Below are 16,352 nucleotides of genomic sequence, written 5' to 3'. Positions count from 1 at the left end.
CATTTTTTTTTTTTTGTTGAAGTGCTAGTTGGATTCCACATCTTATGATATTTTGCTGTCAAAGAAACACAAACAGTGATCTTTGAAAATCTGTCAACTGACTTCACACCACATGAGATGTGAAATTCGCATGGACTGCACACAGTATTGAGTATACTGAAAGAATGATACATTAATTTCACTTGTTCAACTGTACCATTTTCAAAACCAATTTCCTGCAATAATTGTGTAGCTTTGCCTGCAAGAAATGAGGGAGGCAATTATGTGACAAATGCCATGAATGAAATGTAAAGTCTGAAAGGAATCGCACAAACACTGCTAAACATTATTATACATGATGCGCAGAAGTCTGCTGAAATATACATCTGCTGAAATCGGCTGAAAGATGCGAGAGATTTGAATATTTTGCAGACATTAGGCAAAGGACATTAGTTATTATCATGATGGACACAATCCTTGTCCAATACAGCTGATTATGATGCTACATAATGCATGCAAGATTTCTGCAGAAAATATGCCCAAGAAATATTTCATCATGACGAAATATGCCACGATCTGGCAAGGTAATAGAAAAGACAACAGAAAATAATCAAGTTTTCATTCGTTTCTTGCATTCATTTGTGTGAGACTGCATAGCTAAAAGGCCTGTGAAAGCATGCAGGCATAAATGTATGTTTGCTTTCTATACCATTTCAAGAAGTAAGTCACTCGACAATCTTTACCGATTCATTTTGTCTGCAGTACAGGTATAACCATGATCAAGGCATTTGGAGTACCCTTCTTTGGTATTTGTCTTACTTTTAACAACAATATACATGTACAGTGTAGCTTACAAAAATTACTTCCTTAACTCACATGTACTGGCACATGCATACAGACTAAAAAAAAAAAAACAAAAACAAAAAACAAAACACTATCCTTTAGATTTCAGTCTTACATTTTTTTAGCATGTTTTTCTTATCACTCCCTCAAATCTTTGTCTCCACACTGCTGAGTGAACTCATGTGTGAACAACAAACAGTCCATGAACTAGAAAGCAAGTAGATTCCATAAAAATGTAGGTACATTGTATGTAGCCTATTTTGTATCATCTTGTTATGTTCTGTTTTCAGCAAATATCAAGTACAGGTAAACAAGTATTTGAGGGTGTGCAATACAAACTTCTGTTTTCTCTAACAAAATGTTCTAGAGGGTCCCCCCTCTCCCCCCCCCCCCCTTAGTGACATGGTTGAGTAGTCTGTATGTGGGTACTCCTCCCTACTGTGGGCGTAGCTCTCAACAAATCTGTATTGAATGCATCTACAAAGGTACACAATGCAAAAGTACAGACACCGATTTGTTGATCAAATGGGCTTTCCCAAAACATTTTGGGGAACTATTAAAAATATTGCAAATCCTTCAAATCCCTATCCACCTCCCACCCAAAAGACAGACAGAGAGAGAGAGGGAGAGAGAAAGGTCGAAATACATTGCGATGGTCTACAGGTATTTTGTGATGAACTTTTAAATGCTTTTGGCCACACAGGAGTAAAAAGTGATCAAGTGGGCCCAACCTACGATTACATATTCATATATGTATGTATATTACAGCGCTTGTACATATATTTTGCAGAAAACAATGCTAACAATTTATCTCTCACACTTTTTGACAGCAATATTGGAACAAACACTGCAGAACAACAAAGGGCTCTGAGTGCTTCTTCATTGCTTCAATGTATTTCTCTCTTCTCAGTCACATTCACAACTTGACACACATATCACAGCATCATCCTGCTATAAAACATTTTGCTCATTCATCTAGTGTAACATGACAGTTAGAATCTACTTGTTTAATCTCATAGACTTGAAATAAGACTAGCTGTTTTTTTTTTTTTTTTTCCTGCCAGCTTTTACTGCCAACCTACAACATGGTATGCAGTACCCATCTCTACAGGGTGAATGTCAAAGATAAAAAGAAATGGAATATTTCGTAAATGGACATTTGATATGATATCACAGCACACTTTTATATTCTTGTGCATGATTATGAAATGCAATCAAAAATAAGCAGACACACAAAATACAATGTATGTTCACATCATACAAATTTGCATAAAATGCAAAATGTGTCATTGCTGTTTTTGTTGATAGAATAAAATATCAATAAACTGACTAACAGTGACCCCGGGGGTATGGGGTCAACCTCTGTCAGGCTACATTACCTCGTCCATGTCGGTGGGGTCGGAGGTCACGGTACTCTTTCGCATGATTTTTTGACGAACAAATCCGTGCAGGGAGTGCTGGCGGGCGGGGCAGAGATGATGAGACAAATGATACACATATAATGGGAGGTGGTCATGGGTTAAAGGACATGTCAACATGTCAAAAGCAGACCGGTGTTCTCAATGCCTGTGTGGCTCAAATCTACCCTTGGCCATGGGACGAGTGCCTGCAAGCCTTGCAGTTCACTACTACTTTATCCAAAATAAAAAGTGTCAAGTCTTTCCGAACCTCTTGTGTCCTCCTCTACTTAAGAATTGTTGTAGGTGCATGCAGTTTTTGTCCATTTTGTTTACTTTTGTTAATAGATCTGCATGTCTTTGATTATTGAAAGAAGAGCTCTGCAATATAAAGTGAGAATTCATATCATTTCATGGAATTTGCTCAACTTGAAATTGAGGTAGTAATTCAAAGAATCCAACAAATTCATAACACAAAAATTCTCTATATTTTAAACCTCTGGATGAGGATTTGCCCTAGAGCTTCATGGTGAATGCTTGATTTAGCCATTGTGACTTTTAACTGTCATCCAACATCACAGATATCAAGTTCCTCCTTTCATTTAGTGAAGAAGTGCTCAAATTAAATATTTAATATGTGATTTCTGTGTTCAAGAGTCTTCCAAAATGTCTGAAGTGAAAATGGGGGCCAAAACTTCTGGTTGTGCAACCCAGGGCCTTATAACAAGTGCAGAGCCAAGCCTACATGTACTTAATACGCACGAATACACATACAATTTACACACAGGCAAAGAGCACTGGTCCGTTTGTTAGAATCATTCCTGGAAAAGGGGGAACATGGCATGACATGCAGAAGCTTCATGCAGGGAGCATGAGCATGCACAAGAGGAAATCTATAGACAAACAACCAAAAAATAAATTAATAAATAAAAGAAAAAAATGGTAGGAGAGTTGACGAAAAGCTAATGATGTTTTGTCAACAGCAATCTATCTCAGCACCACATTACAACAAAATGATTTCTATACACAGTTTAAATCTACAAGTATCACATAAAATATTAGTTCTAGAATCATGCTGACAGGCTGTAACCAAATTTGTATCAATGATTAACACTAAGTTTTTAAATGACTGATGAGTTTATGATCAAAGATAAAACATTTTACTGGCAGACATCTAAAATTTCTTTCCAAAAGGAGTTGGCAAGCAATTGTAATACGCATCAAGACCTGATGTATTATTTCTATTATTGTTTAAGAATCATTTGAACCACATATATGTATATCCAACAAGCACAGGTCCATTACGATATGCTCACATTTTGTGAGTTACCTAAGTAATACTTTTATGAGGCAAGATGAGGCATCATGCTAGGATGACATTGGACAGTTTAGTATAAGGGGAAATTCCTTCCACATCATACAAAAACTGGAGAAGAGACCTTCACACTTTGCGTGGAAAAATATTTATGTTCTTGGGGAAATTTAAGAAACATTGTTTTCAGTAACTGCACTAACTTTACTTTTCCTCCTTTTTCAAGGCATAATGAATGCATAAATAGAGCAGAATTATTGCAGTTGATTGACGACTTGTTCTTCATTGACAGTAATATACACTAATTATTCAGTGTGCGTGATAAGCCAAGATAAGAATCACTGGCCATACATACTAGGTTGGGATTTGAACCCCAAATCTCACGATCATCACTGGCTATTGGGCGAAAGCTCAGTAGTCAAGTGGCTATATAACGCCTGTCTAGCAATCAGGAGGTCGCTGGTTTATTATTATTATTATTCTAAACATTGCACAATCAGTGTTTATGCATGTACATCAAATGAAGGACAATTTGTCAATCAGTTTCAATTAAAAAAACTTGATGCAGGAATCATTAATTTGAGTTGAATCATTATTGTTCATCACACTGTTAATCTGGAATCTATTACAAAACATTAATTTCAGTGCAAAAGTGCAAAATCAGTTACACAGCATATTGTCACATTGTTATCTAAATTAAAATGATAGAGTAATGACTTAATGCATGAGATGTTAATACATTGGAGAGCAAAATGGGCACAACCACATATGAGAGTACATGTGAATGATATACAAACGTGTTAATCGTACAAACGGTACACTGAAAAGGATTGGTTTACTTTGTGTATATTCCCCTAAAGCATCAACCCAGTGTTTAATATACGGACTGGGATCAATAAACACTGAGGAATAAACAGTACAGCTGTCCTCTTCAACTTGAAGTGTGCACTGAAAGCTTTGACAAAATCATTGTTGCCTGAATGATGGTTCTCTATCGTATCAATGTCTTCTTTCTGTTTCTGTTCTACTAAAAAAAAAAAAAAAAGAAGAAGTTGTAGAGCCAACAATAACTAATCCTCTAAGGATGAGCTTGTAGCAGGAATGCTTGGGGATAATTCACTTTGAATTGAAGTTTGTTGATTTTTTTAATGCACTGAAATATGCACATGAGATACAATTAAGCGAAGATTCGCACAAACACACACAAAAAGTCAAGAATGTTGTGACCGCTGAGGTCTCCAATGCTGACCAAAGGTCAGTTTCAAATAAATTGTCTGGGTCAAGTATCTGCAATATCATCTGCCTTCCTGATTCTTCCTAGTGGTTCTGCACATGAAATGCCACTTTCACTGCACTGATGAAAGGATGAACTTGGAGACATAGTCACCACTCAATTCTCAGTTGACTGTGGGATAACTGCCTTTTGAATGGGTACAATGCCAATGTGTGGAATAGACCCAGTATGGGTGGTGCCATCTCCAATTCAATAAATTCAGGATTAAAGCCTATTGTGATTGCTAAGGAGAAATGTGGAGGAAACACATGTCTGTCCTGACTGAATGACCTGAGAACTGAGATGATTGTATGTAAAGTTACTACCAGTTTTAGGGTACCCTTACTATCCACAACCAAGAGCCTGCTTTATGTTTAGGCTGTGAAATATGTTTCTCGAGTCCCTTCTGAAATTCCTCTTTCTTTTTTCTTTTCTTTTCTTTTTTGCCAAACAGATGTATATATTCTTTTTCTTGACTCTCTTCACAATATCTTGAATCAACCCCTACCAGAAAAAAGAAAGGCACATTAGAAAACAAAATGCAAAAGAGAAAAACACTATGTAAAATGATACGTCTACCACTACATATTCCAGGAGCATACACTTGTACCACCTATAACCAAGCTGCTCCTTGGAAGTAAGAGATGCCAACTTGTGCATGGCATAGTGGAGCAAGCAGCCCAGGTGTTGAATCAACCATTAACAAATGTCTTCTGTGACCAAATTTCCCACACACAATTCTGACTGCCCTGCGTGAGGAATGATTTTTTTTTTTTTTTTTTTAAGTTTTTAACAGCAGTTGGCGGAGTCAATACACTTACTTCTTATACTGTACCTTACAAAGCATCCACTAAAATAGATTCATGCCAACAATCGATCAAACTGAACAAACATTAAAATGATGAAGTAAATGATGCAACACTCATGGAACATTATTATACACCTGCATAATGCACCACCCATTACCATATTCACTGGTCCACACATACCAGTGTCACATACAGTGCTGCCAATATTTATGTGACGTGCATGACAGAACACGCTGCATGCAACCTGCAAAATTTTCCACAGTTTCATAGTCTTAGACATATAATTGTCAATGAATATTAGACATCTGCAAGCTTCTTTATCTGTCAAACAAGTTTCTGCAGTTTAATGTCTTAATTAATGGATTGCACATACATCCAACACCACTTTTGCATAGTACTACTGAGCCTAAAATCCTGCACAAACTACATGACATGTTCCACGTTTTCTTCCTAGATTATGTTCATCCCTTGAAATACAGCTTGTCATAGTATCAAATATATGGGAAATAAAAGGTTTTCTTTGGAAAAAAAAAAGAAGATTTTCTGATATATTTCCAGGTCTAAACCAGCAATAGGAAACCACCACCAAAATGCACTATCAATAAACCTGAAAGAATGAAACAATAAACAAAGAAATGGTCAAATGCCAGTGATGTCATTGATAGACTGTTTTTTGCAGATGCATAATGCAAGGAGAATAAAATGGAATACATACTTGGTCTCCATTCGGTCTCTTCAAAGAGATATCGATTACAAACAGGAATTGAAAAGAGAAATTAAAGAGATACACATAGGAAGTGAACCACTCTACTCAAAGACTTCACTAATCGACAGTAGCTCTGTAACAGACTTTCAAATTCTCTCATCTATGTTGAGCAGTATTATATACAGTGCTTTAAAAAATAATATACAGAAATTGACACTGGAAGGAAACTCTACAAAAATAAATGAGACATTTTTCTGCAGTGTCACAGAAACATTACAACTAATCAGTGTGATAGAGCCATATCACTATGAAACAACTACCATTAGAATTATACAGAAAAACCATACTACATGAAGAATAATCGTTTTTGTTTCACTTCTATTACGGTAGCAATTCCGGTATACCAAATTGAGGTTAATTCAGAAGCACCAAAGGTTATGAACAGCAAAATGAGCTATAGTAGAAGCATATTAGGTCTGTTAAGGTTAGTGAAATACTGTACCACATATTGTTCAATATGACTATGTATGTATTTGATACACAGTCAGTTTCTACAAACCTCCCTTCCTCTCATTTGGACAGAGCTCATCTCTGCAGTGCTGTGCTATGACAAAAAACAATTGATACACAAACGCAGATCAACACACACACACACACACACAGACAAAGAGAACAAGAATGGAAAGAAAAGCTTTGCAGTCATCAATCCTTTCGCTCACCTTCATTGATGGACTAGTCAGGGTTGATGACCGTCTGAGCCTATTGCCTTCCGTGTCTGTATGATAAGATATAACAAGCACAACATTACTTTGCACATTTAGAAGAAGGCATGTACAGTTGTAGCAAAGGGCAGTGTGGTGAACTCAATGTACACGTGATAAGTATGGTCATATGATAAGTGCATTACATTATTCACCCTGCTCATTGAAATCAAGTGGAAATGGGGCAGAAAAATATTCCTTCCAACATCTTCTCAATACTCATTTGTGCACACATCCCATTTACAGTCAAACCAACAAATACTTCAGAACTACACTGACACAATACAGTCATGACACTGCAGTAGGTCCCATCAACAAAACATGTTGTCTAAATGTCAGCAATTCAGGAGGGAATTACTGCACTTGGGAGAACACTTCTAACAGTTCTAAAATCAAACATGATAATGCTTCTAACAATTACAGACCTCATTTCCATGGCAGTGAAATAGGTATGCCCATGTCTACTACATGTAGGTTGCTAAACTGACCCCAGCACCATATTATGGCAAAAATCTTCACACATCCAAGTGCTTAGAAAGCTGACACTTACCATCATGTAACCCTAAACTATTTGTTGAATTCCCTCTCATGAGAATCTTGTTGTCCTTGAGTAATTTCCTGCAAAAGAAATAAACAAATATATGTAGATGAAAAGTGCATGAAAGTACCGACTTCACACACACAAAAAGAATTGAGTAATTTCTATGAGCAAGTTTGATGCTTAAGTTTTCTATAAAACATCGTCTTTGGGTTGGGTTTTTTTTTTCCTGATTGTTTATGCAATAGAGTACATGTATGTCCACACCTACCTGTACACTGTATATATTGCAAGATTTGGTGGAAAAGTTATAACTTCACAAAACAAGACTAGTTTGGCAAATAGCATTAACTAGTGACATAACAAAACAAAGAACCTCTACTCTGTTATGAGTCCATGGGATAAAGAATTGTGAGTGTGAATATTTCTGTCACGGAGAATGGATGTGGTATGTTTCATCATACTGCAAACAAGAGCCATAATGCCTAATCCTCCACTTCTTGTCTTTTGCACATGGACATACAAGATTCAAATGCCAATGGCCTCATAGACAAAATAGTCATGAAACTGTTTTTTGTTAATATACACTTGTACGGTACATGTAGGTGAATACTAGAAGACACTGACAAAACTAGAAATGCAAACATATTGGATGAGTACAACCCATATAGGCCACGTCTTTGCATTATGAAATTAAAGGGGATGGCTATTAACTCATCAGTGGGAATGCTGGGGGATGATTGTTCCAATCCTTGTGGGATTCATTTACGAGTACATTATATATCTATTGTTGTGTGAAAATTGTTTGCGTCAGAATGGTCTCATATTCAAGTAATGTACAGTTTAATGTTTCCAGGTTAGCATGCCTGTACAGTGACGGGGCATTAAACTGCACATTACTTGAATATGAGACCGTTCTGAAGCAAACAATTTTCACACAACAATAGATATATAATGTACTCTTAAATAAATCCCACAAGAACTGCAGCAATCATCCCCCAGCATTCCCACTAATTCCCACTGATCAGTTACTAACCATCCCCTTTAATGTCAAGCCCATTGTCATGTTTCATACACCTATCAATGGCAGTCTGTTGTAACACACAAGGAGGGTCTAGTACAGAAGCACTAGATTCTCTGAGGGTTACATCAGCTGGATCAAGCCCTCTTCTAACACTCACTTGGCCTCCGCCAGCTCTGCTCTCTCCCTGTCTAGCAGCCTCTTGATGTTCTCTACATGGCTCACCATGATTTCTGCTGCTCTGCTCAATCTCTCTTCCTGATAGGGGGGTGGGGGGGGGGGGAGAGATGATAAGGGTGAGACAGCAGGAACACACATTGAAATATAACACAACATTCACAAAGTATATATTAAATAATTGAAAAAAAATAATGTAGGGATTACTTATAATTAAAAACCCATGCTGGTTCCTTGCTTTTCATTTTGTCTACTGGTTTACCAATCAGGCAATGTGATTTTACAAAGAGTAAGAGCAAAATGTGTAATCATGCATAACACAAAGTTCCGTGTATATAGCACACTTTCTCATCACAGATAGTATAAAAAGTCGGGGATACAACATGTATGCCTTATAAACAGTTGCAAGAAAATCTTGGCAGTGGTTGCCACGCATAACGTATGTGTCCTACATCCTTGTCAATGCAATGCTACTACACTTTCTTGCAAGTCTGACCTGCTGGACTGCTCCATAACCTTCTGCTTTGCTGGCAAGCTTGACAAAGGCGTACTGCATGACATCAATGTGCTGCTTCAGCTTGTTGATGTCCGTCCGCGCAATCTCATCTTCTGCGCACCTTCTCTCCAGTGACTGCCAAAGAAATAGCATGCGTGATGACAAAGATGGAAAACATAGCATCGGCAATGCATTGGATTAGAAATCTGTGGATGCAGTTACGTATAAATATGACTGATGCACGTGCACTGCACATCATACACAATGTACAAGTCCATAGTTTAAGTATTGCATTTGCCCAAAGAGACTAGTTCACTGTGAAGAAAAAATGCAAATACTATAAAAGTTGAAATTTTTGCAGTGTGGAATTTCCAGCATGTAGTGCAACATGAGGCCAGTGTGAAGATATAAGCATGCAGATATTCTTGCTTGTTATATGTAAGAATATTTTATACTATCTTTAATTCCAAAGAATTAAAAACATAAAAGAAAAAAATTTACCCAGATGAGCATGAACTATTTCTCATGCAAAAATTTCCACTTTTAAAGTGACAGACAAATCCTTCCATTGTTTCATTTAAGTTCTTTATTTCATTCAAATTTTATCAGCCTGTTTCCATTCGGCAAAAGGAAATAATTCAATCAAATTTGTCTTAACATGATAGGATGATGGTACTTGCCATAAAGGGGTAATTACAGCTTAAAAAAAAAAAAGAACTTTCATCATTTTCAGTTAATTCATGTGTCATGCATTTATAGTATGGGACAACATTTCTCTACAAAATTTCTGAAACCTTTGACAAATAGCATTACTCAATGGATGAATGTCAGAAAGATGTACACTTATCTGATAGCAGGTCATGCCTACTCAATATCGGTCTTCAGTCATCAGCAAAATGAACATTTTTCAATGGATACCCAGTGCGGGTTTGAACCCTAGGACCACACCTTCCCTGGGGGGACCCCAACCTTCTCACCTGCACGACAGTGGTGTGTTCCTGCATCTCCTCCTGCAGGTTCTGCTCCACCACGTTCCTCTGGTGCTGCTGCAGCTTGAAGCGGTGCTCCAGCGTCATCCGGTCAGTCTTGAAGGCAAACGTCAGCGAGTTGTACTTCTCCTCCACTTCCTGCTCCGTTAGTGATGTGTTGGGACTGCAAAGAGAGGAGGGATCACGGTTAGGAATCAAAGACCCCCTTGAAGAGCTTTGGCGTGGAGTTGGTAAGTTGAGGGAAGCCATAACTGCTTGGTTTGGTCAATTACAAATTGCACATACAGTGTACATTTCAACATAGGGTATCACGAAATGATCATGTAAACCAGAAACATTTGAGGCATGAAATTTTTATGAATTGGAGTCTACGGCCTCTTTCACAGGATGAAACTTTCACGAATTGCCACTGGCATTCAATGCATTGTGTAGACAAAAACTTTGTGTATTCGACTTCAGTGAATCTCGGCTCCTTGTGAAATTCGTGAAAATTTCTAGTTTTACAGTTAATCTGGGCCCCATTTCATAAAAGTTACGATAGCAACTCTTGCTGCAATGGCATATGCCATGGTAATGACAAGAATCCTGCTGCCTGAATTGGCTATTGTAACAGGAAGTTGCCACTCGAGCAAGAGTTGCTATTCTAACATCTTTTATTTCAAGTTTCAGAGGAAACATCCTTTAAACCAATCACTTGGCAGAGAGCAAGTTCACCCAAGGTCACCTAGGATCATCTAAACTAGAGCTGGTAATAGGGAATGAGTCAAAATTTTCCTTTCCTCATCTGCACGCAATACCTTATCAGTGCTTCCTGAAATCCTTTTCGATGACGCTAACCTTCACACATACTGTATTATACCTCCCTTTCATGTAATTTCAGTAAAACCAGGAAATACCTACTGTATGAGGATACAATGACAGTTCTACACATTACACAAGCCTGCTGGTGGTTTCACAACATTTGATGTGGTTCTGCAGTGACATGACTGATTTATAGAGGCAGAATCCACTTTGAACTTTGAGCACACTTTTGTTTATAACACATTACCTACAGGCAAAGTAGATTAAAGACAGAGACAGTGAAAAAAAAAACAAAAAAAAAAAAACAATGACATATTCTTCCCTTCCACTCCTTGTACTCCTAATGCTGATAATGGGCACAGAAGGTCAGAATTAGTTTTAGCAAACCAATCTGTACTTAAGAGAGAATTTGCAATATTTACTCCACTGATAACAAAATTTCCTGAATTTGGCAAATATGGAAACGAAAAATAAACATGAAAGGGGGATATGACTGAACAGCAAGATTTCTGCACCTATGCTTGCGACCACAGTACAAGGTGACTTACTTTTTACATTTTTTTTTTTTTTTTTTCAGTGTTAAGCAGTCCGCACTGGTATATACTGTACCGTGCGATTAAAGCACATTTCAGAAAGCAGTGAAGACATTCCACATTTGCTGGGGTCTCTTCATAGTGAAAAATCTGTAAAAAGGACGTAAGCATATAACAGAGCTTCATAGCGAAGACATATGAGAACTTCCTGAAAGAATTCGCAAATTCATAAAAGAAATCTGTAAAAAGGTTGTATAAACATAATAGAGGTTGTAACCGAAACCCACACATCACAGTGAGGAAACAGATCTTTTGACATGAGAAATATGATACAGTTAGCTGATAATATCTTCCAATTTGTGGGATTCTGGGAAGTGGCCATGGGAAGTGGGGCGGGGTAGGGGGTGGAAGTGGGGCGGGGTAGGGGGTGGAAGTCAGCTAGATACTTACTCTCCATCTCCTTTCTTGAGACCCAGAGCCTTCAACAGCGAGTCGGACAATATTGAGCTCTTCCTCTGCTTGTTCTCCCCCTCCCCTCCTTCCCACTTGACGGTCCCCTCCGGCTGGATGGAGCATTCCGCTGCCGAGTCCACGCAGCATACGTCCTTGCAACCCTCGCTCATCGCCTCTAGCGTTCCATTCGAGAGCAGGGGGGATGTTGGGCTCGTGTCTTCGCAGGTTTCAAATTCTGTGTCTTCCGCCAGCTCTGGCATTGGCTGCTTGAAGGTGGGACGCTTAGTTTTCTTTTCCTTCATTGAAGACAAACAGAGATTAAGAAGGAATGTGCATCTTTCGAAAAACCTAGAAAACAGCAAGACCTGAAAATTCAAGTCTTCTTTCATCATACAAAATGAACTGCATCACTGTGAATTGACTCAAAGCTGAACTAGCAAGAGAAGAAAACAAAGCCATGGACATTTCCAACAGGTGGTTTGCATAACTTTCAGATTTTGGGCTATTGCATGGATGTAATATGTATCCTTCCAACACCATATAAAACAGGCCCTTCCATAACTTCTTGTTAAAGTATAACATACATTTTAAACATTCATCTCTTAAAAATGGCACATGTTGGGTGAAAATTTTAAATCAATGAGTGTACACTTTTGAACAACACTGAATAAAAATCCCATCTAACTGCAGCTCAAATATCAAATGAAGGTCACAAATGGTGTTAGGTATTACCAAATAAAGTGTCAACTTTGCTTGTCAACTTACCAATACTTGTCACTTCTGTCACGAAATTGTGTTTTGTTTCTACAAAACCTAGTGATGCCAGTTAGGTCAGTTAGTTTGTTGCACTGGAAGAATATGATGGAGCACTGCATTGGCAGCATCTCCTCGTACACAGAAACTGTCATTGTTCAACTGAGCTCATCACACACTGTACTCGCACTATTCAAAACATTTCCTTGGAGGATTTACCATAATTGCATTGATTTCGCATTAATATCATATCTCTCACTACAAAGGTCATTATATAGTCTCCTATGGCTGCATTCTCTAGATTGCCTTCGCTGAGAATTCATGTGGATGGCTGTTGTGGTTAGACTAAGAGAGAGAGAGAGATAGAGAGAGAGAGATAGAGTGAGAGAGAGAGAGAGATATAGAGGGACAGATGAAGGAAGAGTGAGAAAAGAAAGCAACATTGATTTTTTGTTGACTAATCAACTAAATGTGTGGAGGTGGATACCCCCTAAGGAAAGGGGGAAGGGAATGTTCCTGCATTCCTAGTAGCCTTATCTTCGTGATAAGATTAGATATGGAAGGTCACTCACCTGAGATCTGTCTAGTTGCCATGACGATATATGATCTATAGAATCGCAAGTGACTTTAGACTGCACAGGTTTGAACATTTACTCGGGGGTGGCTTTCCAGTGGGGATAATGGAGGGAAAATTGTACCCTTCTATGAGAATGTCTTACCTGTCGTATCTTTGAGCTAGAAAGGCTCGATTTGGGAGGTCGGTCGCCTGTGATTGGTCCAATGGCCTTGATGATGTCAGCCTTGACGTCGATGTCGTCAGAGTCTTTCCTGCTAATTCCCTTCACCTCCTCGGGATCGGAGTCACCCTGTGACAAGAACAGGATGATGTAGATCTTAGGCTCTGGTTCAGCACAAAGCAGAATCAGAGCAGACGGATTATCTACAGGACATCCGTCTTGAGATAGAGTCTTTATCAATATTCCAATCTATTTTACTCACTGCAGAAGCATCAAACTTCCTTAAAGACAGCATTTTTTTTAATGACTACTCTTTGCTTTCTTTGTTTTGTAATAAAAGATTGAAAGTAGTGAAAGAATGGGTGTTATGAATTCAAAGGCTACACATTTTGTGTGTCTGTAATTTCATTAATTCAAACTGAATGTTATAAAAATCCAGTGATGACAGAACAAATAAAAAGTGTAGGAACGGGACCTATGTTCATCAATAAACATTAAATATTCTGCAGTGTTGGAATCTGTGAATTTTGCATTCCATTCAACTTTTGCAGGAATAGTTACAAGCAAATATATTTACGACACTGAATTATGTGCACAGAATACCCTTGCCTGCAACACTATGGAAGTAAAGTTCACTAAGATAGACCCAGCACAGCGAAAAAAAAAGAAGAATCGGTTGTGTAAAAAGTTTCAACTTGCACACTATAATGAATGACAGTACTAAAATTGGATGAAATTGCCTTCTTTTGGTATTACATAAACACTGCGTGTACTACAAGTTGTATATGTGGGAATACTATGAAGACTACTTTGTATACAAACAGATCTTATACTTTGGACATTTATGTATCAATAGGCATGGGTAATGTAATCTCCTTACCTCAGCTCCTACTCTTTCTTCTTCTGCAATGGACTTGTGACTGACACCCTCTTTTGGCAGCTCTGGAGAAGACTCTGGACTTGATTCTTCCAGACCATTCTCAACAGCAGCTAAAGAAAAAACAAAAAACAAAAACAAAACTTAACCAAAAAAACATAAGATCGGGAGGTGTACATGTAATAACTGGTAAAATGCTTTGTTAGCACAATACTTAGGGTGGTAACTCTAACTCATTCACCATTTGGAGGAAATTAATCCAGCCCAAAGCCCCTGTTCATGAAATACTCCTCAACATTCTTTGATGCACAATTTTCTTTCCTTGACAGTGTTAATCCAGTTCTCCATAACCAGCCAAAATGGATTTGTAACATGCATCTCATTACCACTTTGCCAGTCATGATATCCACACATGAACGATGAGAAGCATATCTCACATTTCTGCAGTCCACTACTTCCAGCCAGAACATACAATGTACATGTAGGATAAAAACATCAACACATTACTCCAGCCCACGCCTTGTTGGCTGAATGAACGAACTCTTCACAATGGATGATATGTCACTGTTTGATGTGTGCATTCAATTTTGGTTGGGACTGCCTAACACGGGCCTACTGTATGCAAACACGTATCCTTAACCCAAGGAAAGGAGCAGGGTGAGTCGCATAGCCCACCTTCCTTCTGCATGGGGGTGAACTTCCTCCCTCTACGGTTGTTGAACTTCTCGCTGGCCTTCTTGGACTCCTCCAGGAGTTTGGCATTCAGCTCCTGGTCAGCCAGCGTGATGGCCGAGATGTCAATGTCTGCTGTGGCTAGATCCACCAACTGGCCATTGCTCCCTATGGAGGGGGTTGAATGAGTGGTTTACAACCGTAAGAATTGTTACAGACAATTGAAGGGGAGGAGAGAGAATATTGCACAGCAGGTGGATGTAGTCCTTTGCTGTAATTATTTAGGTTCTATTCTTATTTGACTTCTATGACAGCTTATCAAATGCAAAAGTGGTCCTTGCAGACAGATGGCCCTGATTGACAGGTGGTCATGACATATGGCTTTGACTGGGCATCTCTTTTCTGCATGGTTTGTGAAGTGCCAATGCAAAACAAAAACAAAACTTAAACAAACACCAACACATTATCCCCTTCACAATTTTCACAAAAAACTACCACCACCACCCCCACAACAACAACAACAGGAGTTCCAACTGAATAGGCTTTCCATGGAAGGCACAAATCAACTATGATCTTGTATCATCAAACTTTCATGGGTGGGTCCACAGAGGGTGTAGATTTGATACAATGTACATTCTTGTTCTGGTTGATCAGATTTGTAAAACACATATGACAACCCCAACTCAAAAGTATTTACAGAGATTAAGAAACCTCACAGCAAAAATTTGAAAGACTTTCACAAATACCGTGGCATACAAACACTATTGTAAATTCCTGTTACTACTGCACACTGATTGTTTTCATTTGACTCCAGAGAGGGTTTTTTTTTTTTCCATCAAAGACAAATGGGTAGCTGTACAGCAAGCACTAAAATCCTGAATGCAGTTTATCTTCTGACACCTAGTGCCAAATCGAGAAAGGATTACCTTGGATGACGCTGGAGTAGCTCCTCTCCCCTCGCTCGAGGATCCTGCGCTGCCTCATGGGCGATTTCTCCAGGTGTAAGGCTGGGGATCTGTGAGGATTAGCAAAGATAACTCATGTAGACGATACATCTCCAGTACAAAATGTAGATCCCTGCACAAGGATACAGAATGCATTGAGCCTCAGAGGCATCGGAGAAGGCAGTGCCACTGCATTTTCTGCAGGAATATCACGCATCTGAGAGCACAGTAAAAACAGGAAAACATACTGGCATATATGTAGGTACAATGGACATTACTAC

General features: G+C 38.5%; 1 protein-coding gene across 1 annotated transcript in view; it reads right to left on the bottom strand.

Annotated features, from left to right (window-relative positions):
- The window catches only part of LOC140229034 (uncharacterized), a 68,473-nt gene that overhangs the window by 11,378 nt on the left and 40,743 nt on the right, over positions 1–16,352 (bottom strand). The window contains exons 6-16 of the mRNA XM_072309295.1: positions 16,054–16,142; positions 15,131–15,295; positions 14,459–14,568; positions 13,561–13,707; positions 12,086–12,384; positions 10,290–10,464; positions 9,313–9,447; positions 8,800–8,897; positions 7,631–7,698; positions 7,039–7,094; positions 2,202–2,279 (exon numbers count right to left, since the gene is read on the bottom strand). Of these exons, the coding sequence (XP_072165396.1) occupies positions 2,202–2,279; positions 7,039–7,094; positions 7,631–7,698; positions 8,800–8,897; positions 9,313–9,447; positions 10,290–10,464; positions 12,086–12,384; positions 13,561–13,707; positions 14,459–14,568; positions 15,131–15,295; positions 16,054–16,142 (1,420 nt within the window). The remainder of the gene's footprint in view (positions 1–2,201; positions 2,280–7,038; positions 7,095–7,630; positions 7,699–8,799; positions 8,898–9,312; positions 9,448–10,289; positions 10,465–12,085; positions 12,385–13,560; positions 13,708–14,458; positions 14,569–15,130; positions 15,296–16,053; positions 16,143–16,352) is intronic.

This window comes from Diadema setosum, chromosome 5 (assembly GCF_964275005.1).
Source record: "Diadema setosum chromosome 5, eeDiaSeto1, whole genome shotgun sequence".
In the NCBI taxonomy this organism is placed as follows: Eukaryota; Metazoa; Echinodermata; class Echinoidea; order Diadematoida; family Diadematidae; genus Diadema; species Diadema setosum.
Note: the sequence above shows the minus strand (reverse complement) of the source record. Positions and strands in the feature narration are given on the sequence as shown.